The 27661-nt window shown below is 48.3% G+C and overlaps 1 protein-coding gene across 3 annotated transcripts in view; it reads right to left on the bottom strand.

Annotated features, from left to right (window-relative positions):
• UBR2 (ubiquitin protein ligase E3 component n-recognin 2) overlaps positions 1-27661 on the bottom strand; it is a 1804160-nt gene that overhangs the window by 744188 nt on the left and 1032311 nt on the right. For all 3 annotated transcript variants that reach the window (XM_086927821.1, XM_086927820.1, XM_086927822.1), the window contains one exon: positions 22083-22163. In XM_086927821.1, the coding sequence (XP_086783947.1) occupies positions 22083-22163 (81 nt within the window). The remainder of the gene's footprint in view (positions 1-22082; positions 22164-27661) is intronic.

Genomic DNA, 27661 nt, shown 5'->3' on the forward strand with positions numbered 1-27661 from the left:
CGACGCGGCAGGGTGTTGGGCTAATGTCAGCGGGCTTCGATAAATCTCGCCTCAGTGCCACTTTAACCATGGGTCCCACTCAGCAACTCTGGGCAATAGCTTGCTTAATCTCAATCAACGCCGGGGATGCCTGGCTTCACCTTGGGGGTGCCCAGCAGGGACCATCTGACAGGGAAAGCCAGGACGGGTTCCCCAGCGTTATGCAGCGCCAGGAAACCTACGGGTAGCAGTGCGCTTTACAAGCTCAAATACATACATACATACAACAGCGCCGAAAAGGTGCCGGCTCGACCTCTGACGAGGCAGCCGCCTGCGCAGAGGACAGAGAAGGACTCGGGGAGGCACCCCGGGTCCCGGCCTGCCCCCACTGCACTGCCAGGGCCGGGGAGGAAAGCTGTCGGTGCCGGAAAGGCATTGGCTTGGCCTCTGCTAAGACAGCTACCGGCCCAGAGGACCGAGGGGGACGAGCCATGAGTCCTGGTGACCTCCTGCAATACCACAGGGAACCCCGCGGGATTTTGCAGTGAGGCAGTGACGGCGTGGGTCGAAGAGGGAAACCCCATAGGGCCGCACCTCGTCGACACCACACCTCCAAAACCTGAAGCTGAATGCCTCGGGGGCGAATCTGCAGGTGTGTCCGCGGAAGGCCGCACGCATGGCGAGGGATCCGCAGACGTCTCAGGAAGAGGAGGGGGGCCCAAAGAAGCCTGTAGAGCCGTAGCGTAGGCCTTCATTTGGGCCTTTTCGCCCCAATGCCAGGAAACAGCGGATAGAGTGAAGACGGGCGAGGGCGACGAGACGAGAGGAATCCACACCCTCTGCAGAACAAGGACAAGGCCTCGGTGACAAGCTGCAAGACTTACCAGCGGGAGAGCGACGCCCGTGGGGCCTCGGTGAAGGGTGTTGCTGCAGCCGGAATTGGCGGCTTCTGGACCTTTCCGAGGTAGGGGACGGACGCGGTGACGAGACCTATCTGGACAAGTGGGCCGAAAGCAATTTCATCCGGCACTCCCGCCAGGACTTCGGCTTGAGATGCTGAAAAGCGTTGCAGTCCGTGGAATCATGGTGCTGGCCCAAACACCACATACAAATATGGTGAGGGTCCGTCACCGACATCTGACGCGTACAAGTAGCACACGTCTTGAAAACCGAAGGCATTGCACCCTGTTCCCAACGCAAAGGCTTAAAAGAGGCCTGAAAACAGGACAAGAGAACACACTCCAGATCTGCGTTGCACGCGGAAAAAAAGGAAACTGTCGTCAGCGCGCCGGGGTGGAACTTATGTGACCTCGCTGACGTCACGTCTGTGGACAGCATCAAGGGGAAGTCGCGTGGTGCCGCCCCAAGGTGCGCAGGGATGCTATGGCAAAAAAAATTCTGGATCCAGTCTCATGCTTGGGGATAATTCTACGTTAAGGAATCAGCAGCTAGTAGACGCTCTCAGATAGGTGTGGCACCGCGACGCCTGGCTTAAACCCCGATAAAACCATCTAGGCATGTTTGCATTTTGCTAGTTGTGCCCTGTCGGAGTGAAAAGACCAGGACCGGACTTTTTTTTTATGTACGTTTTAATGGTCTGTTGGGGTGGGTTAGTTCCCCAGATTTCGGTTGCGTCGAGCATTTGCAATGAGTGGTCTAGACAATGACGATGTTTTTGTCCCACTTGGCTGGATGATATTTCTTGCCACAGCATAGCCTCCAGGCTTCCTTCACTTGAGGTACGCAGTTTGTTACACAGCTTGGTGAAAGTGCTGCCCCCTTTCCTTGATAGTCAAGAAGGCCGAACTCAGGTTTTAACCAAGCTGGGGATGAAGATTTCGGTAGACACCATACTCGCTTGAAAATTCTTGTTATTGTTTTGCTTACCATATGAGAATCTTTCCCCAGCATAATCAATCTCCTGGCCTTATGATAAGTAATTCGAAGTTTTGGCTTTCATAACAGTTAAGAGAGGGGTCAAACTTGGGCCAAATAACTGCCTCAGAAGCTTCGTTAGTGCTGCCTCAATTGACAAAGCATTGGCCCGACCACTTCCTTCTGTTTGTTTCAACGTTTTTCACATCGCCATGTGATTTGTGTTCTCCGCTGAATATTAAAGCAATGGTTAGTTTTCGTTTAGAAAAGAGTGTGGTCAGCGCTGCTACACGCTCGCAGCACATCTGTCGCCTAGCAACCATTTGGGGCGCGGTCGGGAGCAACTGAATACTTGAGGTTCTACGTCATTACACACAGTAACGGAGGAGGTCTGCATAAACATCACGTTATCATGGAATACCTTAACAACATTTAATTGCTAATGATTTCACTTGAAACAACAACTGTGCATCATCACAACAGCAGCAATTATTTGCAGAGAATCCCTCCCTTGGACTATTCGGACCTCACAGACTCAGCAGCACCACACGCTCAGTGGTGTGTACTATAAACACATAAATCGACACAACAGTAACTTTTCTTTTTCATGTATCATCGGATTCAAAATGTTTCCTATGTTTGTAATATGTAAAGCATTCAAAGATGAAGATAGGAGCATAGGCTTTGAAAACGAATGATAAAATATTAAGTGCCAAGAGCTTATGCATTTTAAACTAACATTCAATCCATCAAGTGTCGCAGTACCACATTCGCTGTTCAATTACAAAGCACTCCGAGTCCAGGTTTTACCAACGTCTGGATTCCTTGTTCACTTAAGTGCTAGCACAGCATTACTTCAATGAGCACTGGCCTTCAGGAAGTAACAATCGACCTACGCAGTATGGAGTAGAACAGGTAACCCAATCCGGATTGATGCATGCAGGTGGAGGGTAGAGGATGGGGGTGTTGGAACGAAACTAGGGGCATGTTAGTGGGACTCCTCAGTCAGAGGTGGATAGTGCAGGCACTATCTGGGAGGCATTTAAAGTTACAATAAGAGAAGTGTGTATGGGTGCGCAGGCTGGTGTGTTGAGAGATCTCAGGCACAGAATAAGCAGATTAAATGTGCTTATTAGAACGTGAATATAAGCGATGCCCAACATCCGCTGTATTGGCCCAGATTAGGGAGTTGGTCTCTCTGCATAACCAGACTGCAGATCAGGAGATACTGCATGAATCCAGGTCCTCTATGGCACGATATTATGGGGAAGGCAGAAGGCCTAGTCGATCGTTGGCATTTAGGCTGTCAGACCCTAGGGGACAGGAGCTCATTACTGAATTACTAGATGATGACAACATTGTTAAATATTCCACATCTGAAATTAGTACAATATTAATTGACTTTTATTCAAAATTATATGGACCTAGACATGAGGCATCTGAGGCTGATAACAATGCCTACTTAGACGATATCGGTACAAAAGGGGGTGGTGATGGACGGAGCATCTGAATCAATCAAACACTCACACCCAGAAAAAAGATCAGGGTTTAATCCATCACCGTTCTTTAGCCCACTCTGCCACCCCAGTTCAGACATGGCTATATGCAAATCAGTCTGACCCTGTGCCTCATGGGAACAGTCCAGCCCGAACTGCCAAGCCACGTCTTCCCTGGACCGGAAACAAGCTTCCGAGGACCGGTTTCTGGCATTCCAGCCGTCTTCAGCCCGGCTTGCTTGATTCCAGTGGCAACATGAGCAAGGGACTCACGTCTGAGCATACCCTGCCACACTTATGGCGGCCAAAAGCGGTACAAACGGGGGTGGTGATGGAAAGAAGCTATCAGGTCCCTACCTACCTGTAAAGTGTCTGGGCTGGACGGCCTCCCCAACGAGTTTTATAAAGCTTACATCGATGTGTTTGCCCCACAATTACTAAAAGTTTTTGCAGAAGCCTACAAAACTGGAACTCTTCCCCCGACCCTCAGGAAAGCTTTGATAGTTACACTTCTGAAACCTGAAAAAACAGCTAATCAGTGTGATTCTTATAGACTGCACTACCTCATAAACTTAGATACTTAAATACTAGCCAAAATGATAGCAACTAGGCTACAACCTCTGGTGCCAGAGGGAATTGCCACCAAAAAATATGTCTTGATAGTGAGCAACTATAGAGGACAGTTGCGCAGCTGCTCAAACGGTGCGCACTTCAAGAAACTTAGGACCAAATCAAGGTCTCATTGTGGCATAAAAAAAGGAGAAGGGGGAAACAAGTGGTTTAACCCCTTCTAAAATCTCTGCACCAGAGGCGACTTAAAAAGCGAAGGCTGATCTTCAACCAAAGAAAAGCAGAGAGGGCCGTAAGGTAACCCTTCAAGGTGCCCAAAGCAAAGCCCTGCTGGGCCAAAGAGAGGATAAACAGGAGAATATCTGCCACCGAAGCAAATAAGGGGTCAACAGACCGTTCTGTACAATATTCACAACATTTGTTCCATCGGCAGGCGTATACTGGACAAAGGACATGGGAGTATCCTCCACTCTGTCCAGCCCCTCCTCTGGGAGGGACCCCTGAATTGTTCCAACCCTTTCCTTTGGGTACTTAAGGGCTTACCTGTCGTTGGCTCTTCAGATTTGTCGTGGGACAAGATTCAGAACCGACACCAATTCCACTTTAACCGTCTGGGCACCTTGGACTTTGCCGGGAACAGAGACTGCAACAAGGCAGACTCCTGCTGCTCCTGGTCTTGTCGTCCTGCCAATCTCCTGTCTGTGCTTGAGCTTCATCCAGGTTCTCCTCCAGGCCTGTGGACATCATAGACACCCTAAGTAATCTCCCTTAGAGTGAAGTAGTCACTCCCCTGCAAGCTGTCCGGTCTGCTGCTCCAGAGGTCCCACGGACTCCGAAAGGATCAGCCACACGTGGTGGTTCTGCAACTCCCTCATGGAATGACCTGTCCTAAATAGGTTTGAGGCCTGTACCCCTCGTAGGAACAGCTGGAACAAAACCCCTGTGCACTGCGTCGACTTGCTGTTACCAAGGCTTTTTGGCTCTGCACTCCAGAGATCTTCAGGCTACAAGAAGCACCACCATCTCTTCCTGCCAAGATCTTCGTCCTCACCGCATCCTCTGCACCGTGGGCCTGCATCATTGGTGAGCTGCTCGAGGTCCTCTTGCGACTCATGTGCCTTTGGCCGGTTGGTCCTCTTGAGGGTCTTCTTTGCTTCAGTGGGCTCCCTGCTTGCTCAGGCCTGCTCTGACTCTCCTGCAATTGGTGAATCCATTGGACGTTACTGGTCCCAACATTGTACCTTTTTCGTTTCCCACATCTGTTGCTGCTGTAAAGGCTTGTTGGTGCTCCAGCCAGACACCGACCCCCTGGTTCTTGACTTCCAACATGGGACTGCTTGTGAAAGGCTCCTGGTCTTCCACAGCGTTGCCTGGTCCTCATAGCTGCAGCGGCAAGGTCACCGTCATCACTCTGAGGTTCCGTGACGATCGTAAGTGGTGTTTTTTGACTCGTACGAATATGGTCGAGTCTGGTATCTATGAACCGCAAATGACGAGTTTAGTGGGTGTACGCAGTTTCGCTGTGCTAACCTAAGCCGTTCGTCTGTTTCGTGGGTTTCTATATCTGTACCCACGGGTTCCATCTTAGATACGGCATCCATTTTGTCTCTTGCCCTCAAGTAGCCAGCAAACGGACGCTGTCCGCTTCGCGACCCTGGGATTCCCAAGACTTTTGCGGAAGACACGTTTCCTTTGAAAGTGTCTTTATGATGAGGGGGATGATACTGTAAGGCAGATGGCCCCGCTCGAGGCTCATCTTGCCGTGCCGGTCTATTGTCTCAGCCGTGCATCTCATTAGGCGCATCCCTTTGATGCTTGCAACTCGTGTTTCCCGGCACCACCCCTTTTACACCCTTTCCGATCTCCCCACTGTTTCTGCCTTCCTCTGCACCTGTCCCTGTTCCTTCTTCGATCTGTTTACTGCCAATTGGAATGTACTAATGGTGGGAAGATGGGTTTTTACAGTTGGGAACCACCAAATGTTTCCGTACTTATGTTCCGGGCCTTGAACGTATGAAAGCAACCTCCTTGTGGTTTATGATGGGAACCAAGTTGTAAACCTTTGTGTACCATGTTAACCTATGAGAGAAATGTGTATAAAAGGAGCGACCCACAGTAGCAATTTGAAGCAGGCTCCGCGAACCTACATGCTATGTACTTCTCGTGACTTCTGTGTTCCCTGCAGTAATAAACCTCGAATCTTTGACGCCGAAGGAAGTGTCCCGTGTCTCTGTCATTTGTACGCCGGAACAGGTTACCCACGAAGGTTTCAGGTGTTGTCCCCTGGCACCGCTGGGTCTTAAGAAAACCCAGTCCTTCAGTTGGCGCCCAACGTGGGGCTCGATCAGTGGTACCGGTCCAAGCCCGACGATCGTGAGGAACTTCGTGTGAAATCTCCGAGGGACGGTGCACCCCGCTTCATCGATCCTGTTGTCGAAACAAGTGGCCCGACGACTTTTCCCGCGAAGATTCCCGCCTCCTGACGGCTGCGACGGGCTGCTGCCCTGACTGTAGACCTGTTTTGGCGCCTGGCGTAGACCTTGGTACAGCGAGACGATTGACGGGCCTTCCTGGTGACGCCATCGATCTTTGAGTTAAGTATTTGTGGGTCGCTCCCAGAGTCCTTAGTTGTGGGTGCTTAGTTGTTGCATGGTTCCATTGCATTTGTGGTTCTTTGTTGTGATATTTGACGTCTGCAGTCGCCAAAAACCGAGGGTTTTTGCTCTTTGCTGGGACTTGGTAAATCCCGTAACCCTTGAAGTTTGTGAAACTCGGCTAGTGTGCAAGATGCCTGGTCGTAGTACTTTGTTCAGTTGTTTTGGTCGTTGTGGTGCGGATTCCCGACTGGAGGACTTGTGTCCGATACCTCCGGTTGGAACTCCAACTTATGAATTATATAGCAAGCATGGGTTAGGTCCGATTACCTTTAATGAATATTGGATTTGTTATACCAAAAAAGACGGTGTCCTTAGTTGGCCACCTCATGGTAGTTTCGAGACCCCGATTTTAGATAACCTCGAGGCTAAATTGTTTAAGAAAAAGTCAAGGCCGGCCATGTTTGATGCCTTTCGGTTGTGGCGCAAAGAAGCCAAACAGAAAGAAATCAGACAAAACGCAATCAGAGAGATGGAGTTGCTACTATAGTGAAGAAGGCAGAACAGTTTCAGCGAGATAAGGAGGAAAAGGAAAAGAAAGTTTTCGATAGGCTTCAACGTATGTCTATAGATAAATGTTACCCCGCTTTGCCAACGGTGTCGGATAAGGAGGAATTAGTTGAGGATCCTTTGATGTCCTATCTTTTGAAATCACCACCTCCGTACGCACAGGGTACCGCAGCTCCTGTGGTTCCCCCTGTACCTGCTCCTGTGCCCGTTCCCCAACCTGTTCCTCAACCTGTACCCGTTCTTCCGATTGTTCCTGCTCCCTTGCCTACTGCTGTTCCAACTGCTCCACCGTTTGTCCTTCCTCATACTCCTGCTCCCGCTGCTGCTCCTGTTCTACTTACTCCTGTTGTTTCATCTGCTTCTAACTCTTCTCTTGTTAATCCTCTATGTTATACTTCTCCATCTACCCGACGTCGTACCCCCTCTGTTGCTGCTAATTTTTTTAATTCTCTTGGACCTATTCTTGAGTCCGCTGGTTCGGACGGTCCCCAAAGACGTAGTCAGCTTCCCGGTAATCGGGAACGTGCTGCATTGTATAATATGGCGATGGGTTGGATGAGATACCCTCTTGGAAATCCACCACGTGCAGTGCTTGACACGTTCTGTCAATTCAATATACCGACACAAAGATACGTTTTCGAAGAAATGTGTAAAGTTTTACGTGACCAAATATCGGCAGATGCATCGGACGATGTATTGACTGCGTTGACTAATCTGCAGCTTCAGTTTTCGAGCGGAATGATAGTCGATTCAAATGTTCGACGCGCTGTTGAGCAGTTATTATCTTTTCGTCCCTCTATAATGCCGAGGGCATTGTTTGTAGAAGACATTAAGGGACCACTAGAAGCACCTGGTCAGTTTCCCATGCGTGAAGTTCCACTAGTGTGGATGCCGGGTAACCCTGGTGCTGCTCCACCGATCTTGCAGCATTTCCAGAGAGTATGGATACATCTCCCGTGGAAACGGTCTGAAGTTCTCCAGGTGAAGCAATCTTTGCCTGACCCTCGCAAAAATCCCGCCGGATATTATAAAGAATTATCGCAGCTCGTAGACGCTACGATAATGAATCTTGCCGATATTGATATGCTGTTTGGCAATGTCGTACCGCAACCGGTATGGACAAAGATTCGTCAAGAAAACCATGCGGCAGAATTAGGTGGTGATTGGGCTGCTCTTGTAGCAGCAGATACACGACAAGTTGGTGGGGCTAAACCTGAACAGCTCATTACGGCTTTGCCTCAGAGAATTATCGCTCTGATGAAAACGCTTATGCCCGCTATGAAGGTAAATTGGGACAAGTTGTCCGCTTGCAAACAGAAGAAAGACGAGAGTGTCTCTGATTTCTTTACGAGATTTGAGGAGGCATTCATAGATCATAGTGGTCAGGATATGGGTACCGAAGGTGGTCAGAGGTTGTTTGTGGACAAATTTGTTTCTAACTTATTGCCTGACTTAAGCAACAAATTACGAAATTCTGAAAGTGCGTGGGCTGTCTCTACGTCTGCTCAAATATTGGCTACGATTTAGAAAAGGGGGGTGGTGATGAACAGAGTGTCTGAGTTAAACAGACCACTCTTACCCAGTCCAAAGATCAGGGCTTGATCCATCACCGTTATTTATCTCACTGCCCCATCCCAGCTCAGAACCTGGCTATATGCAAATCAGTCTGTCCCTGGCCCAGTGCATCATGGGAACAGGGCAGACTAAACTACCAAGCCAATTCTTCACCAGAAAGGAGACAAGCTACCGGGGACCGGTTTCTGGCATTTCAGCCTTCTTCGGCCCGGCTTGCTTGAATCCTGATGGAGCAGTGAGAAAGGGACTCATGTCTGAGTATACCCTGCCACACCTATAGTGGCCAAAAACGATTTAGAAAAGGGGGTGGTGATGAACAGAGTGTCTGAGTTAAACAGACCACTCTTACCCAGTCCAAAGATCAGGGCTTGATCCATCACCGTTATTTATCTCACTGCCCCATCCCAGCTCAGAACCTGGCTATATGCAAATCAGTCTGTCCCTGGGCCAGTGCATCATGGGAACAGGGCAGACTAAACTACCAAGCCAATTCTTCACCAGAAAGGAGACAAGCTACCGGGGACCGGTTTCTGGCATTTCAGCCTTCTTCGGACCTAGTTTGGTTTGTCCTGTTCCCATCATGCACTGGGACAGGAACAGACTAATTTGCATACAGCCAGGTTCTGAAACTGGGATGGTGCAGTGAGCTAAAAAACGGTGTTGGATCTAGCCCTGATCTTTTGACTGGGTGAGAGCTTTCTGCTTAATTCAGAGACTCTGTCCCTCACCACCCCTTTTTGTAAATATTTTTGTCCACCCTAAGCGTGGAAGGGTATTCTCAGATGTGAGACCCTTGCTCATTGCACCATCAGGATTCAAGCAAACCGGGCCGAAGACGGCTGTAATGCCAGAAACCGGTCCCCGGGAGCTTGTTTCCTTCCCAGTGTAAGAATTGGCTTCTGTAGTTTGGTTTGTCCTGTTCCCATCATGCACTGGGACAGGAACAGACTAATTTGCATACAGCCAGGTTCTGAAACTGGGATGGTGCAGTGAGCTAAAAAACGGTGTTGGATCTAGCCCTGATCTTTTGACTGGGTGAGAGCTTTCTGCTTAATTCAGAGACTCTGTCCCTCACCACCCCTTTTTGTAAATATTTTTGTCCACCCTAAGCGTGGAAGGGTATTCTCAGATGTGAGACCCTTGCTCATTGCACCATCAGGATTCAAGCAAACCGGGCCGAAGACGGCTGTAATGCCAGAAACCGGTCCCCGGGAGCTTGTTTCCTTCCCAGTGTAAGAATTGGCTTCTGTAGTTTGGTTTGTCCTGTTCCCATCATGCACTGGGACAGGAACAGACTAATTTACATACAGCCAGGTTCTGAAACTGGGATGGTGCAGTGAGCTAAAAAACGGTGTTGGATCTAGCCCTGATCTTTTGACTGGGTGAGAGCTTTCTGCTTAATTCAGAGACTCTGTCCCTCACCACCCCTTTTTGTAAATACAAATATTGGCTACGGCACAGTATTATGAGAATAGGGAGAAAGAGGAGAATGATCGTGCTGACAAGAAGACGAAAGAGCTCAAAACTAAAGTGTTGTTGCAACAGGCGTATCCTCCGCGTTCGAATCAGAATGATTCGCAACAACGTAATCGATCGCAGTCTCAGACAAATAGGTCGCAATCTCGAAATGATTCCTCTTCGCAAAGATCTTCGTTAGGGTACAATCAGTGTGCCTATTGTAGACAGGAGGGTCATTTGAAATTCGATTGTCCAGTCCTCAATGAGCGTAATAGTGGTAATTCGTCTAGAGGAGGTCGTGGTGGTTCTCAACAGACATCACGTGGTAGAGGTCGCGGTGCTCAGAACGATCGTTCCACTAACACCTCGGACTCCAATAATTGTTTTGATCAACGTGGATTGTCACAAGGGCGATCTGCTCAGTATAATGTGGATGATTATTACGTCGATCAGGATGCTGATGACGGTAATTACTAGGACAGCCATAGACAAGGAGAGGGAGTAGTATCAGTTCCGGTTGATCAGAGAGGGCCTTACGTCGCAGTTGCCACCTCGGGCGTCGTTGAGCCTTTTCTGTTGGACACTGGTGCGGCGAAAAGTTCCATAATGCATTCGAAACTCCCTGGCGCACCTTTGTCTGGCTTAACAAATGTTTCCGTTGGATTCTCTGGCGCCCCTGTTAGCAATCCGGTTCCGTGCCCTTTGCCTCTTACAATTGGGCCGCGTGAGCTCAAAGCTCCGTTGAATTTGACCACTGGGTGTGGAGAAAATCTTTTGGGACTGGATTTGCTAAAACGTCTGTATGCGACTTTGTATTGCTCTCCTGTGGGAGTGAAGCTTACTTTGGGTGAGAGAGTTATCTCTCCAATGTACCTGTCTCTCGATAAGCTTCCACCGGAATGGAGTTCTCTTCCTACATCTTTGTGGGCAACGGGTCCCAATGACGTGGGCCTGCTTGACATCTCCCCTTATGTTGTTCACCTGAAATCTAATGTGCGATTGCCACGTATTCCCCAGTATCGTATCTCCCTTGATGGTGAACGAGCGTTGTTAGCGATCATCTATGATTTGATCGAGAAAGATGTTATTGAGGAAACTCGGGGAAACGTGTGTAATAGTCCTGTGTTACCTATCTTGAAACGAACTGATCCATCCAAGCCTCCTGTTTACCGTTTTGTTACACGGGGAAACGTGTGCAACAGTCCTGTGTTGCCCATTCTAAAACGTACTGATCCTTCGAAACCGCCTGTTTATCGTTTTGTTATCGATTTACGGGAGGTAAATAAAATTGTGATTCCTCAGTTCCCTGTTGTGCCTGACATCCCGGCGCTACTGACTCTGATTCCAGCCTCAGCATCGTGGTTCTCAGTGATCGATCTGAAGAATGCGTTCTTCAGCATCCCGATTGCTGAGGAAAGCAGAGACCTTTTCGGGTTCTCTCTTGGTGGTCGCAGCTTCCGGTTTAAACGTGCTCCTCAGGGCTACTGTGAAAGTCCATCGATATACAGTCAAGCCTTGAAGGGCCATCTGGATGCGTTTGTGTTGCCGGCTGGTGCAGCATTGATCCAATACGTTGACGACTTATTGGTGGCTGCAGATACTCAGGACATTTGCAAAATTGCTACGGTATCATTGTTGCAACATCTCTGTGACTTACATCACAAGGTGTCTCCTTCTAAACTTCAATATTGTTGTCAAGAAGTAACCTATCTAGGTCACTTATTGTCAAAGGAGGGAAGAAGGTTGACCCCAGAGAGAATTGCAGCGATTGCTCGAATGACTGTGCCAACAACTCAGAGAGATGTGCGTGCCTTTTTAGGTATCACGTCATACTGCAGGCAGTGGATCCCAAATTTTTCATTGCTCGCGAAACCATTGGTGGCTCTTACGTGCAAGGATGTTCCAACTCCTTTACCATGGGCGGAAGAATGTCAGAAAAGTTTTTCTGAATTGCGTGACGCGTTGTGTTCGGCTCCTGTGTTAGGTACCCCTGATTACAGCAAGCCGTTTACACTATACGTGCACGAGAGAGAAGGTTGTGCGTTGAGTGTTTTGACGCAACCTTTCGGCGGGAAACAGCGTCCATGTGCATATTTTTCCTCGACCTTGGACCCGGTAGCTAGAGCATTGCCGAGTTGTTTGAGAGCAACTGCGGCAGCTGCGGTGTCCATCCGACAATCAGCAGGATTGGTCATGGATAATATGCTCACGGTGATGGTTCCGCATGCAGTTGACACTCTCTTAAATCGTACGAAAACTCAGCACTTGACGAGTGCAAGGTTGTCTGGGTATGAGTTGACGCTTTTGGCAAGTCATATTCAGATAAAACGTTGTAATGTCCTGAACCCGGCGACTTTGTTGCCCATCAGCATGGAGTCAGACGAAGTAACCCCTCATGACTGCTACTTGCGGACTGAGGAGGAAACAAAAGGTCGTGTGGACCTCAAAAACACTCCTTTGGAAGATCCCGATGGGACCTTGTATGTGGATGGTTCGTGTTTTAAATTACCGAATGGTGATGTGACGACTGCGTATGCTGTGGTAACGTTGAATACTGTTGTGGAAGCTGCGAGATTGAATCAGAACTCTGCCCAAGCTGCAGAACTGATCGCTTTGACTAGAGCGTGTGTGTTGTCGAAAGGGAAACGGGTGAATGTGTTTACCGACAGCCAATACGCTTTTGGCGTCGCCCATAGTTTTGGACGATTGTGGAGAGAGAGAGGTTTTATGACATCGCATGGCACTAAGATTCAACATGGACAACTTGTGAATGATCTTTTGGATGCACTTACGTTACCTAAACAGGTGGCGATTGTTAAATGTAGTGCGCATCGTAAGGTGACGGATGATGTTGGACGTGGTAATGCGTTTGCGGATGAGACTGCTAAGGAAACTGCCCGGAACCTTAGCACTAGAATGTATGTGACGAGTTCGGTTAGGTGGCCTACAGAGACTAGTATGTGCGAGGATACCATCAAGAGTGTGAGAACGATACAGAACGAGGCCACCGAGACTGAAAAGATGAAGTGGAAAGAAAGTACGGGAAAGTTGGATGCGAATGGTTGTTGGATTGATTTGTCGGAGCATAAGAGATGGATGTTGCCAGATGCGTATGTGCTAGCTGTTGTGACGATGGCACATGGGTTAGCACATATCAGTGCGAAAGGTATTTGTAAGTTGTTGTCCCCTGTGTGGAAGAATGATGGTATCACTAAATGTGCTGAGAGATTGGTGAAGAATTGCATGATATGTATGATGTACAACCCTGGTAAAGGAACACCTACACCTCCTGGCCATTTTGCTCCCCCTTCATATCCCTTTGAAGTGATTCAGTTAGATTTCATCCATATGGAGCGATGCAATAACCTGAAATACGTTTTAGTTGTGGTTTGCGCATTCTACCGATGGATCGAAGCCTACCCTCTCAAAGACAATACAGCTCTGTCCACTGCGAAAATCCTACTGAAGGAATACTTTCCTCGGTATGGAATGCCTCGGATTGTATTGTCGGATAACGGAAGTGAGTTTGTAGGGAGTGTGATGAAGAGTGTGTGTAAGGGCCTTGGAATTACTCAGAAATTCCATAGCGCCAATCATCCCCAGTCAGCAGGTTTGGTTGAAGGGTATAATGACACCCTTAAACTCAAACTAGCGAAGATTCAGGCTACGACTAGTCTTTCGTGGCCTGACGCTTTGCCTCTAGCTCTGTTGTCAACAAGGGCGACTGTACACTCCCGAGTAGGGCTCAGTCCCTATGAAATAGTGTTCGGCCGTCCTGCGAATGTTTGGGGGGTCCCTAGACCGAGTGCGTTTTCTGATCTTGAGTATCCAATGTTGATCGACTATCTTCATGATCTGACTGCTAAACTGAGGTTAATTCACCAACAGGTCTTTGAAGCACTGCCGACGCAGACGGAGGGTCCAGGCCACCAGCTCCAGCCCGGAGACTGGGTGGTGACGAGGAATTTCGGAAGAAAAAGAAACCTTGAGCCTCGTTTTACTGGACCCTTCCAGGTCCTCCTTGCCACGAGAACTGCTGCCCGTTTGGAGGGCCGGAAGAACTGGGTGCATGCCACCCACACCAAAAAGGTACCTATACCTTTACCGGCGGACTCGTGGGTGAGGAAAGGCATTGCTTCATCTGAAATGGAGAAATTGCAGACCTTCGTACCTTTTAGCGACGCCGAACCTGTCGGAGAATCCTCAGTGCAGCAGAACGACATTGTTGAACATTTGTCACCCCAAAGCTCAAGATCCGAAAATTTGACTGATCAGCAGAACTTTGTTCCCTCATTGGATCCATTGTTTGACGAACAGACACGTCCTGGAAAGAGCCGATACTTTTTGCGATCTAACACCAAGGACTAATAAAATTTGCTCTTATTCCTCGACATTTACGTTACCCCATTGACACGATCAGTCTAAAACACTCGTATAACTATGATTTTGTAAATATTGAGTTTTTTCCACATCTGTGTTTTTGCTTCCACAGCTGAAAGACTTTTGTGCATATTTGTGAATAAAGATACCTTGCATCCAGGTGTACCGTAGGGCCGCGCGTGTACTTCCTTCTGGTTAGTAGGTCTTGACACTAGGTCAAAGACCGTCGGTTCCTGGGAACTCCTAGGGATTGACTACTGCTACACAGAACGAAGTGCGTCAAGAAACGTTGCGGACGGTTTTAGAGGATGGCATTTTCTAAACTTGTGGACTTGGAAAAAGCTCAGGCGCAAAGATTCAGACTGCAACAAATTACCCGTACCAAATGCTTTATGTTTCAGGTGTTCCTACTGTTTTTAACTGTTTCTTCATTATTGGTGGGTGGGGTGTATTACCTGATACTTACGTTTTTACCTTCTGCCATACCTACTCCTACTTCTGAACCTAAACTTACCACCACTGTTTCTCCTCATTCCTTTCACATCTTACCTCAACACGAGCAGGCTAGACGCGCAGAATTCAGAAATAATTCCTTCATTCAACTCCTTCATCAGCATCAGTTAGTGGTAAATACTACTAATTGTTGGGTGTGTGGGTTAATGCCACATACCACGGATAAGGGAATTCCATATCTGGTCCTTCCTTATAGTTCCCAGGGTTCAGCTCGAGCATTTCAAACTATGTTTCGAAGCGCACTAGATTCCTAACCCAATCGAGAGCCACGTCCTCCCCACTTTGGTCCTGGTCCGTATCACAAGCCTTTGGCCATAGCGATTGCGGACCTAGATAGGGATATCTACGAACCGTCGCTCATCCCAGAGGAAGAGGTGCGAGCCTATAGGGACCTGAGTGAGGCTGAGTATAGTGCGCTCGTGGGTGAAAGACAGCTCAGAAGCTCGCCTCCGATATGGATCGTACCCCACCTTGGTAATCTCTGTCTACTAGGTCGTGGCCGAAGATCGAGAGCTCGTCTTGGAGAGAGCGCTTGCTCCGAGACATATATCCTACCGATGCTCTCTTCCCCTGTGTTTCTGGCTGCCAAGGGTACATACTTCGTCTGTCATGATCGTGCGTATACGTGGTAGCCCTCTGACTTTGTGGGCTCATGTTACATCGCAAATCTGTTGCCTCCGACGTTTACTGTTGATGCAGATTATCACAAGACTAGAATTGTGAGGGGCGTGATTAGCGAAGAGGACACTGCCAGTCAAGAGGCAGGAGACTTTTTCAAGGGTTTCTTTCCGTTTTGGGGGCCTATGGTCAATAGTAGGAACCTGAGACAGTTGACTCGAGTAGTGGAATCGACAGCTAATATCACTGCCAGTGCCCTTGGTAATATCACCGCAGAACTTCAGGCGGATAGGCTCATGACGTTACAAAACCGTATGGTTTTAGACGTTGTTTTAGCAGATCGAGGTGGAGTATGTAAGGTGATCCATTCGAGCTGCTGTATTTTCATTCCAGATAACGCTCCGACTGTCTATCAAGCCATCTCAAAGTTGCATAAGATCTGAGTCCATACACGTGGACGTAGGGGATTGGACGCTACTTGGGTGGTTTTGGGGCCTAATGTCGACTTGGGGTTGGAAGATTCTGATGATCATCGGAGTTGTTGCGGCGTTTCTGTTCACGTGTTGCCTTTGTGTGCAGTGTGGTCCTGCCTTATGTGACCTCTGTGCTACGACGTGTATAAGACAGCCGCCTGTTACCAAGGGAGCTCAAATGGATAGAATTATGCTACAGCAACATCTAGATGGTCTGATGAATATCGAATATGATTCTGACTAGTGCTTGCCTACATGAGGGCAAAAGGAGCGTCTGAGGTTCCGTGACGATCGTAAGTGGTGTTTTTTGACTCGTACGAATATGGTCGAGTCTGGTATCTATGAACCGCAAATGACGAGTTTAGTGGGTGTACGCAGTTTCGCTGTGCTAACCTAAGCCGTTCGTCTGTTTCGTGGGTTTCTATATCTGTACCCACGGGTTCCATCTTAGATACGGCATCCATTTTGTCTCTTGCCCTCAAGTAGCCAGCGAACGGACGCTGTCCGCTTCGCGACCCTGGGATTCCCAAGACTTTTGCGGAAGACACGTTTCCTTTGAAAGTGTCTTTATGATGAGGGGGATGATACTGTAAGGCAGATGGCCCCGCTCGAGGCTCATCTTGCCGTGCCGGTCTATTGTCTCAGCCGTGCATCTCATTAGGCGCATCCCTTTGATGCTTGCAACTCGTGTTTACCAACACCACCCCTTTTACACCCTTTCCGATCTCCCCACTGTTTCTGCCTTCCTCTGCACCTGTCCCTGTTCCTTCTTCGATCTGTTTACTGCCAATTGGAATGTACTAATGGTGGGAAGATGGGTTTTTACAGTTGGGAACCACCAAATGTTTCCGTACTTATGTTCCGGGCCTTGAACGTATGAAAGCAACCTCCTTGTGGTTTATGATGGGAACCAAGTTGTAAACCTTTGTGTACCATGTTAACCTATGAGAGAAATGTGTATAAAAGGAGCGACCCACAGTAGCAATTTGAAGCAGGCTCCGCGAACCTACATGCTATGTACTTCTCGTGACTTCTGTGTTCCATGCAGTAATAAACCTCAAATCTTTGACGCCGAAGGAAGTGTCCCATGTCTCTGTCATTTGTACGCCGGAACAGGTTACCCACGAAGGTTTCAGGTGTTGTCCCCTGGCACCGCTGGGTCTTAAGAAAACCCAGTCCTTCAACTCCTGCATCTTCCGTCATCGGTTGTCATTGCTCCTCTGTGCGTCCTGCTCACTTCCGTGGTATAGACTCTGATCCCTCTGCCTGCAGGTTCTTGTCGTCAAGAATCTACCCTTGGATTCCACCAGACTCTTTCACCTTCTTCGCCAATGGCATCTTTCCTGAAGTCCTCCATTGTGGTCTATGGCAGTTTCTGACATCACTTCGCACCTATGCATCCGGCTTCCCTGGTGTAGGTATCCTGATTCCTGCAGTATCCACGGGTAGGGTAGCTCTACAACCTTCTGTCTTCCACAGGTTTCTTCAGGGTCCACTACAAAAGGTCCTTCTTAAAAGCTTAAACTGCGACTTTCTCATTGACTTGTATTGAGCACGAAGCTGCGTTTCCACTCTGCACATAGCCTTTGTGGGGTTCCTACTGTTCCCAGCTCTGCTGAGTTTCTTGGTCCATGTCCAAACTTCGGTCACAGTTCGCATTCCTCTTCCTTAGAATATGGTTTGGTCTCCCCCTGAAGACCACTGTGTATTTGTGCTTACTTACCTGTTTACATTTGAAGTATTGTGTGCATTTGAGTTTATATTTCTGGATAGGAGATATACCAATGTGTTATTGAGTGTGTATAATAAATAGACATATTTGTATAACAACACTGTGCGATTCTTTTTCGTTTAACCTATGATTAGATCTGGTGAAACAAGCTGCTTTACACTCCTTGTGGATTAATCCTGAAGGCTACTCTCCATAGCTACCACTTAGACAGCTTCTATGGTTGTCTACGACCACTAAAATCAACGTAAGGGTTGTCTGAATTAGTCCAAGGTGCTCCACTTAAATAAGTGTGCACCATGTATTAAGCCAGTCTCCCAAAGTGGGCAAATGCAATTCTAGTGTCTTAGCTGCCCTCCAAGCTATCACTGTACATGAAGCACTTTCCTCTACTGGTAGTTCATGAGGTGGATGAAGATCTGTTACAGGAGATGTATCTAGGCCACTGGCATACTGCAGATCTAAATACAGTGCAACATTAGTGTATCTGGAAGGGGGTGTTTAAAATATACATTCATCATCATTAGTGTTGTCGCGGCCATCTGTGCCTCATGTACTGGGTCAGAATAAGAGCCATAAAGAGAATAGAGTTTCTACGGGTAGATCCAATCTGGTGCCTCTGGATATTCGAAAGGTGAGGAATCCAAGATTAGAAGCATCCAACAGAACTTGCTCATGTTGATCACAGTCTTGTTAGACTGACGTCCATGTCATCTTATTCAGTAATCTTCAGATTTTTTACAGACCAAGCAGTCTCCTTTCTTCCTTTTCAATTTCAAGCTAGACTTTATTCTTGGGAAGTGCCAAAATCATCTTTGAATTCACTAATAACTTTTATCTCAATTTGATCATATTATTTCTCTGCCATTTTACACATTTATAAATGACAAACGAATTATTCTTAGTCTAGAATGGCCATTTGGCCTCTAAAAATTGAAGAACAAAAAAATGCTCAAAACTGAACTAGATACATCCTAGACAACACTCCATTCCCAGTGTCAACGGGATACTTCAGGAAAATTGCAGCAGGAGTCTCCGGACTGTTGTGGGGCAACCGCCCCGCGCGTATAGCCCAAGCCAAACTATGCAGGGGCTGGTACGAGGGCGGCATTGCGCTCCCGAACTTACATCTGTATTATTGGGCTGCACAACTCAGGCCCATTAACCAATGGCTGCATGCTTCACAAACCGACCCGGCGTTCCAAGCGGACAGGGCTCAATTAGGCGCTAATAATATGCTGGCACCGCTTTATGATCGGAGGAAACTTAGACCTCTGGTGGGCCTCACTAGGCTCACGGTAGCCACTTGGCATGCAGCCACCGCTGCGCTAGGGTGGAAAGACACGCTCACTAGACTCACTCCGCTCTGGGACACGCGTGCATTGGGCAATCTTCGTGTCAGTAAGGGGTTCTCCCGATGGGACGACATCGGAATCTCCACGGTGGGGGATATGTGGGAGCGAGGGGATGTCATCACCTTCGCCCGTTTGAAAGAGATTTATGACCTAGGACCGCGCGAAACATACCGGTATGTACAAATACGCCATGCACTACTATCGGCCATCCCGGCTGGTACGACTCTTCCTGAGTCCTCCCCGCTGGAAGATCGCCTCCTGACGGACTATATGATAGAGAAAGCGACCTCTCTCACATACCGGAAACTCCTTAATAATTCTCTGGATCCGCTGATACCCCTTAAGGGGAAATGGGAGCAAGAGGTGGGCGCGCTCGACGAACATGAGTGGAATGAGGCATTGGCTTCCCCCAGGGAAGCAGGCATATCGGCCAGGATGAGGTTAGTCCAGCTCAAAGTCCTCCATTGAACGTATTACACTAGAACACTACTGCGCCGCATACAACGATCCCCTGATCCCTTTTGCTTGCGAGGCTGCGGGGAGGAGGGCTCCTTCTTCTATACATTCTGGGATTGTCCACGCATACACAACTACTGGCGTCAGGTCCTGCACACCATATCGCAGGTGCTTGAGGTCTCGGTACTACCGGAACCACGACGGTGCCTCCTCAATATATGGGAACCAACAGATTTGTCCCGGCCCGGCCGCCTTTGTGTGACATTGGGTATGATGGTAGCAAAGCGAGACATTGCGCAGCGCTGGGGGGTGGCAGACCTCCCAACAACATCACAGTGGTGCATTAACATGGACAGGACGATGGTCACAGAAAGGGCGGTATACTTAAACCGAACTTGTCCCGGCAAGTGGAACAAAATTTGGTCCCCGTGGAACACTTACCGGGGTGACATCTGCCACCCACTGCCAGAAGATGATCTGATAGACTCAGATGAGGATGAAGGTTTGGAGTGAGGGTGGTTGGCGGTAGGGTGGGGTCCTGCAGGAGGGATTGGGGGGGGGGAAGTCTTTTTTACAGCCTATGTTTACTCATGGACGCAAATGACACAGTTTTATTCCAGGTGAACTCTCCTATCTATCTAGCAATATACATGGTCAATGATTGCACTGTGATTTCCCGATGTTCAACTGTTCTTTTAGTTAGTTCCAAAAAATAGAAAATGAGAACCTCATTCATCCAGCATGGAATATTTGCCTTTGTCCTTCACTACTTTCACCGACGGCCTTTACTGATGTGTTTTTTTGCAACAACCTGCATTGTCTGTATTTCTAACTGCCGTTCCATTGTGACGTTCCAGATTAGCGGCCGGCCCTTCGGGTTGTAGGCGACATGCTGTGTACAATTGTGAAGGTATAATAAAGGTTTAAAAAAAAAAAAAAAAAAAAAAACTGAACTAGACTAAAGTGACATTGAAAAATACTCACATGCTTGGCAGTTTGGGCTGGACTGTTCCTATGAGCACAGGGTAAAGACTGATTTGCATATGGCCAGGTCTAAACTGGGGTGGCATGGTGAGCACAAGAATGAAGGATTTAACCCAGATCTCTGGACTGGGGGTGAATGTTTTGATGTGTTCTGCATTCCGGCAATCAACCGTGTCTCTTTTGCTCACACACAATTTACAGCACCTTTTTAACCTTCATATAAGTGCTGTGGCGAGTAGCCGCTTCTTTAAGTGAAGATACTTAAGGAAATGAACCTAATGCCTTCTGACATTAGGACTTTGTGGCACAGGCAACATTTTTCAACTGCTTATATTAGTGTATTAGCCTGGTGTTCACAAGAATCTGGTGCAAGGCTTATTTGCTTGCTGTGAAAAACTGAGGCATAATTGAAAGCAAGTTTGAAACTTCAGCAAACTTTTAGAAATGAACCAATGTAAGAGGTATAAAACTGGTTTTGGAATGAAAAAAGGTGGAATAGAAGGAGCGACAGCAGATGTCCTCACTACATCCATAAAGTAAAATAGTCCAGAAAAACAAAATCGATGGAAAAGATTAATCAGGTAGCATACATGATGGCGTGACCGATTTTCCAACTGGGATAAGAGGAACCGTAGATGTACACATGCTCTGGTCAGAAGCGGACGGCACGGATCGGGGGTGGCGAGGTCGTGGGGTGGAGGGGAGGAGGAAGGGGAATGTAAAAAAAAAAAACACTTAACTTATCACCGCATCTTGTGTCTCAGCGTTATGATTGGTCTGAGCGCCGTGGTTAGGGCTCCACCAAGGAATGGGGGCCTGAGCATGATTTCCATGCAGGCTGTAAAGCAGCCGGCATGGAGAACATGGAAGCATTCATGTGCACTTGAAGTGGGCAAACCACCCTTCCCCTGAGAGCAGAGCAGCCCCGCCCACCCGCAAAGCTGCTGGAAACCATAATATGAAAATAAAAGTTATTATCATTTTATTTTTTCTTTCGCCACACTACTTAAAAGCAGTAGGCGATGCCCCTTCGCCTTAGCGGAGGAGCCGCCACTGGCACAACATGAGCTCTGGTGTTTCATACAGAAAATGATGTGCAATGCCAGCTCAAGCTTAGACTTTGGAAAAAAAATTAATGAAGGAATGCCGCTAAAGTGCAGAGCATACAAGCGTGTCTATAAAAATACTGCATGAGAGAACAGTGACAATCAGACTTCCATATAAAGCACAATAACACTGGCATATAAATATACTACTCATAGGCCTAAATATATGGGTTACTGCCATTGCTACATCACCTTGTGGGGAGAAGTTTGTACAGAAACCCACACAAACTTCGATACTGTTCAAACAACATCTCAATGACGCACAAGGACCCCCTCTTGTGATTATTCAAGTTGCCATCTCATCTGGTTCATCACAATGCATTTTGATAGGAAACAGGCTTTTAATTGTACCTCTTCAAGGGCATTTCCTTCAGTTTCTACCACAGGGCTGATGGAGGAGCGCTCTCTTATTTTCTTAATACTACTGCAGGTCTATGAAGAGAGGAAAAGCAATTTAGCATACTACAAATGTTTACCTAAAACAGTATAATAACAGCAATAAGGTATCAGGACACCTCAAAGATATGTCAAGAAAACATAAACTATTCATTCTTGTGAATTTGGAGGTCATTTATTAATAACTATGTTCAATTCAATCCAATTGAAAAAATTACTTACGTTCAATAACAATCTTTCAGATGCCTACTCTAACTACCTTAAGATTCCTTACCTGTTAAATATTCTCAGGAGCCGAACCGGATCCAGAAACTTTTCAGAGCTCTCCTACGCCTCAGGGGAAGCTGGCTCAATCTCGATGCTGGAAATGGTGCCTCAGTTATGTCACTGGAGCTTTATAGAACCCACCCAGATATCAGTTCCCCTTCTAATTTACCCTTAGAATCAGACACGAGGAAGGACACACCAATCATAACAATGCAGTGCATCAGCTAGATGGGAACCTTTTAAAATAGGCCTATTGTAAGGAAACAGGCCATTAGCTGTGTGGCCTGCACAAATAATGGGCCAAAATTCGCCCCTTCACTGGGAACCTAACAAACAAGTTACTTACCTTCGGTAACGCTTTTTCTGGTGGCTACAGTATCTGCCTGTGGATTTCTCACCTTGTGAATATCCCCCTGCGTCAGCAACGCTCGGAAAATTCTTTTGTAGCACGCCGGCGTGGACGACGTCACAGGAGCACGGCATCACGCGCGACTCCGACTGACGTCACAGACTCCTTATTAGGCCTACGTCGGCGTGATGACATCAGTTACACCCTTTTTTCCGTGCCTTCGAGGCACCCGGACGGACCAATGACAGTAGATATATACATATACAGTGTACACAGTACATAAAATTCAAGATAACCCACATAGTGTGAAGACAATGCATGAAAAACACCATATATATATATATATAAATACATTTAAACATTGCCATAAAACTCAGATATAGAAGAGTGGACAACGGGGAGGCGGGTGGGCAGGTGAGGAATCCACAGGAAGATACTGTATCCACCAGAAAAAGCGTTACCGAAGGTAAGTAACTTGTTCTTCTGATGGATACATCTGCCAGTGGATTCCTCACCTTGTGAATAGAGTCCCACAGCAGTTCCCACTCCCGTAGGAGGGTGTCCACTCTCCTATACCAGAAAATCTTGTGAGACAGAGCGCGCAAAATGGCCATCCCTCCTAACCTCGCTATCCAAGCAGTAATGCTTTGCAGAAGTGTGGAGGGAGACCCATGTCGCTGCTCTACAAATGTCCTCCACAGGAACACCCCCTAGACAAAGCAGATGTTGATGACTTTGCTCTAGTAGAATGAGCCCTTGTACCCTCTGGAGGCTCCTTACCAGCCAGGGCGTAGCAGATCTTGATGCAAAGTATGATCCATCTTGAGAGTGTGCGCTTGTGCACAGCTCATCCTTTCTTGCAGCCAGCAAATCCCACAAAGAGCTGGTCATCCACTCAATAGTCTTTTGTTCTATCAAGGTAAAAGTTCACCGCCCTCTTAGGGTCCAGACGGTGAAGACGCGTCTCCTCCTTGGAAGGGTGAGGGGGAGGATAGAAGGTAGGGAGGGTAATGGACTGTCCTAAATGGAACGGAGTAACCACCTTAGGCAGAAAAGCAGCCCTGGTCCTAAGAACCATTCGTTCAGCATGAATGGTCAAGAATGGGGGCTTTGAGCTAGGAGCTTGAAGTTCACTTACCCTCCTTGCCGAGGTAATTGCGACAAGAAAAACAGTCTTAAAAGACCAGTCTCAAAAAACACCTGTGTAAAGGTTCAAAAGGAGAACCCATTAAATATGTAAGAACTAGGTTCAAGTCCCATTGAGGCCCAATAAAGGGAGTAGGAGGAAACTTATTTGTTAAACCCTTTAAAAATCTCAGTAACACGGGAGATTTAAACAAAGATGGTTGATCCGGTAAACAGATAAAAGCTGATAAAGCCGATAAATAACCTCTTACCGTAGCTACAGCAAAACCCTGCTGCGCCTATGAAAGAGCAAATTGAAGAATTTCTGACAACCGAGCTCTCAAAGGATCAACAGAATTCTCTCCACACCAGGATAAAAATTTAGACCACCTATATGAATAGATGGACTTGGTGGAGTCACGCCTGGCCGATAAAATGACATCCACCACGTCAGGTGGGAGAGAAAAAGAATTCAGGTTGCCCCGTTCAATCTCCAGGCATGAAGGTGTAAGGTCTGGAGGTGTGGGTGTAGAACCTGCCCTTCCATCTGAGAGAGGAGGTCTGCCCTGAGCGGGAGACGGAGCGGAGGGCACGAGGAGAGGTGGAGAAGATCTGTGTACCACACCCCTCTAGGCCAATCTGGGGCGATCAATATAACTTGGGCCCGGTCTTGACGTATCTTCCTCACAACCCGAGGAATCAAGGGTATGGGAGGAAACGTGTAGAGGAGTTGCGAGTCCCAACTCAACTGAAACGCGTCCCCAAGGCTCCCTGCATTGGATACTGGAGGCTGCAGAATGACGGGCAGTGAGCGTTCTCGTGAGTGGCAAACAGGTCCACCTGAGGCGTTCCCCATGTCCGAAAGACATGACGAACTACCTCCGGATGAAGCCTCCACTTGTGATCGGCTGAGAACTGCCAACTGAGATTGTCTGCACGAACGTTCAGTACTCCGGCCAGATTTGCCACTAGACAAATCTGATGTCCCTGAACCCAGGACCAGAGGCGCAGAGCCTCTCTGCAGAGACACTATGACCCCACTCCTCCCTTTTTGTTGACATACCACATCGAGGTGGTGTTGTCCGTCAGGACTTGAACCGACAGACCGCGAAGGGAGGGGGGGAAAGCCTTGAGTGCCAGACGTATTGCCCGCAATTCCAAAAGGTTGATGTGAAGAAACCTTTCCTCTGGGACCAAAGACCCTTGACCTCCAGATCCCCCAGATGAGCACACCACCCTAGAGTGGATGCATCCGTTACCACTGTGGCCACCGATGGAGGAGTTTGAAAAGGTTTTCCTTGAGACCGATTGCCTTCCACTCCCCACCAAGACAGATCCGCCGCAACTTCTCCTTGTAATTCTCCTGAGGCGGAAGCCGGGAGACACCTTGCTTTTAAAAATTGTATTTTCGTATTTTCACTTTGCGCATTCTTTGCTTTTTAAAACTTCACTCACCCCCTGCCATCACGGAAAAACAGGCGATAGAAGCGCCGAACAGCGACCCTTTCGCTGCAACGTAGGAACCGGCATACTAACAATTGTGCCGCCATTGACGGCGAGGTAAACAGGCCACGCCAACCCCGAGGCCACGCCCACCCGCCCTCCACAGTATAAATACGCTGCCTTCAGCGCCACCAAATCAGACCTTGTAATTCTCCTGAGGCGGAAGCCGGGAGACACCTTGCTTTTAAAAATTGTATTTTCGTATTTTCACTTTGCGCATTCTTTGCTTTTTAAAACTTCACTCACCCCCCGCCATCACGGAAAAACAGGCGATAGAAGCGCCGAACAGCGACCCTTTCGCTGCAACGTAGGAACCGGCATACTAACAATTGTGCCGCCATTGACGGCGAGGTAAACAGGCCACGCCTACCGCGAGGCCACGCCCACCCGCCCTCCACAGTATAAATACGCTGCCTTCAGCGCCACCAAATCAGACCTTGTAATTCTCCTGAGGCGGAAGCCGGGAGACACCTTGTTTTTAAAAATTGTATTTTCGTATTTTCACTTTGCGCATTCTTTGCTTTTTAAAACTTCACTCACCCCCTGCCATCACGGAAAAACAGGCGATAGAAGCGCCGAACAGCGACCCTTTCGCTGCAACGTAGGAACCGGCATACTAACAATTGTGCCGCCATTGACGGCGAGGTAAACAGGCCACGCCTACCCCGAGGCCACGCCCACCCGCCCTCCACAGTATAAATACGCTGCCTTCAGCGCCACCAAATCAGACCTTGTAATTCTCCTGAGGCGGAAGCCGGGAGACACCTTGTTTTTAAAAATTGTATTTTCGTATTTTCACTTTGCGCATTCTTTGCTTTTTAAAACTTCACTCACCCCCTGCCATCACGGAAAAACAGGCGATAGAAGCGCCGAACAGCGACCCTTTCGCTGCAACGTAGGAACCGGCATACTAACAATTGTGCCGCCATTGACGGCGAGGTAAACAGGCCACGCCTACCCCGAGGCCACGCCCACCCGCACCTTCTCCACCCACTAAAAAATGTGCAATCACCGGACGCGCAGCGGACGGGCGCAGCGGGCGCGCCGTCAGCGCGCCGAAGGCGCGCCAAAGGCAAGCCCGTCTGGGCCCGCCCGGGCCCAGCCGGCCCTAGGACCAGACACTATGCCCAAATCACAGTCCCACCTATCCTACTCCCCGGATACCCTCCGTCTCTGGAACACTAAGAAAAGCCCTCAGTGCGACTTCATTCTCAAGGATGACACCCCGTTCACAGGATGTCCCCTTTGCGACACCCACAAAGCTACGGAACCTTGCCATATGCTTCGACTGGGCCTCCTGAATTGCAGGTCGCTAGCAAAACACTCGCATGAGATCAACCTTCTCACTCAAACCCTCTCGTTAGATGCCTTATTTTTGACCGAAACCTGGCTGACCCCCAGCAACGGCTCGGACCTGGTCAATGCAACCCCCCCTGGCTATCAAGTCTGCTGCCTTGATAGACCAGTTGGAAGAGGTGGCGGGCTCGCCATTCTCTATAAAAGCAATTTCAGCTGCAGGATCAACGAGGGCACGGTCAAGGACTGTGAAAACGGTAACTTCACCCTCCAGATCTCCCCCACCACTTCACTATCGGGTCTGCTGGTATACCGACCACCAGGCGCGATAGGTGATTTCCCAAGCACGCTGATGGACCACATCCTTTTAAAAACATTAGAAACGCCCAACTTCCTCCTTCTAGGGGACTTGAATCTACACTTTCTAGACAAAGCAGACAACACGGCCGCCAATCTCCAAGCAGACCTCATGTCAGCTGACCTCCTGCTCCTGAACTCGAAACCCACGCACGAGAAAGGGCACCTCCTAGACCCAGTTTTCTCTAACATTAAAAATCTTCAAACACAAGACCCTACCCCTCTTCCATGGACCTACCACTTCCTGGTCCCCATGCACTGGTCCTATCAGCCCGCCACGGTTCCTAAACAGAAAACCAAGATTCTAACCAGACGTTGGAACAAGCTAAGACCAGAAGAATGGGAAGTGAAGCTGAGGGAATCCGACGGTCCCCTCTCCACTGACCCCAACACCGCCGATAGGGAGTTTAACAGCTGGCTCACCAACCCCCTAGACAGCCTCGTCCCACTAACATGCGCCCTCAAGCATGTAAAAAGGATTAACCATGCCCCTTGGTACACTCCGGCCCTGAACATCCTCAGGAAGGAGTGCAAAAAGACGGAGCGGACTTGGAGAAAAAATAAATCGGCGACGAACAAAAACGCCTATCAAACAACCATGAAGGCATACAAACAAGCCCTCCACAGCGCAAAAAGC

This window comes from Lissotriton vulgaris, chromosome 6, assembly GCF_964263255.1.
Source record: "Lissotriton vulgaris chromosome 6, aLisVul1.2, whole genome shotgun sequence".
In the NCBI taxonomy this organism is placed as follows: domain Eukaryota; kingdom Metazoa; phylum Chordata; class Amphibia; order Caudata; family Salamandridae; genus Lissotriton; species Lissotriton vulgaris.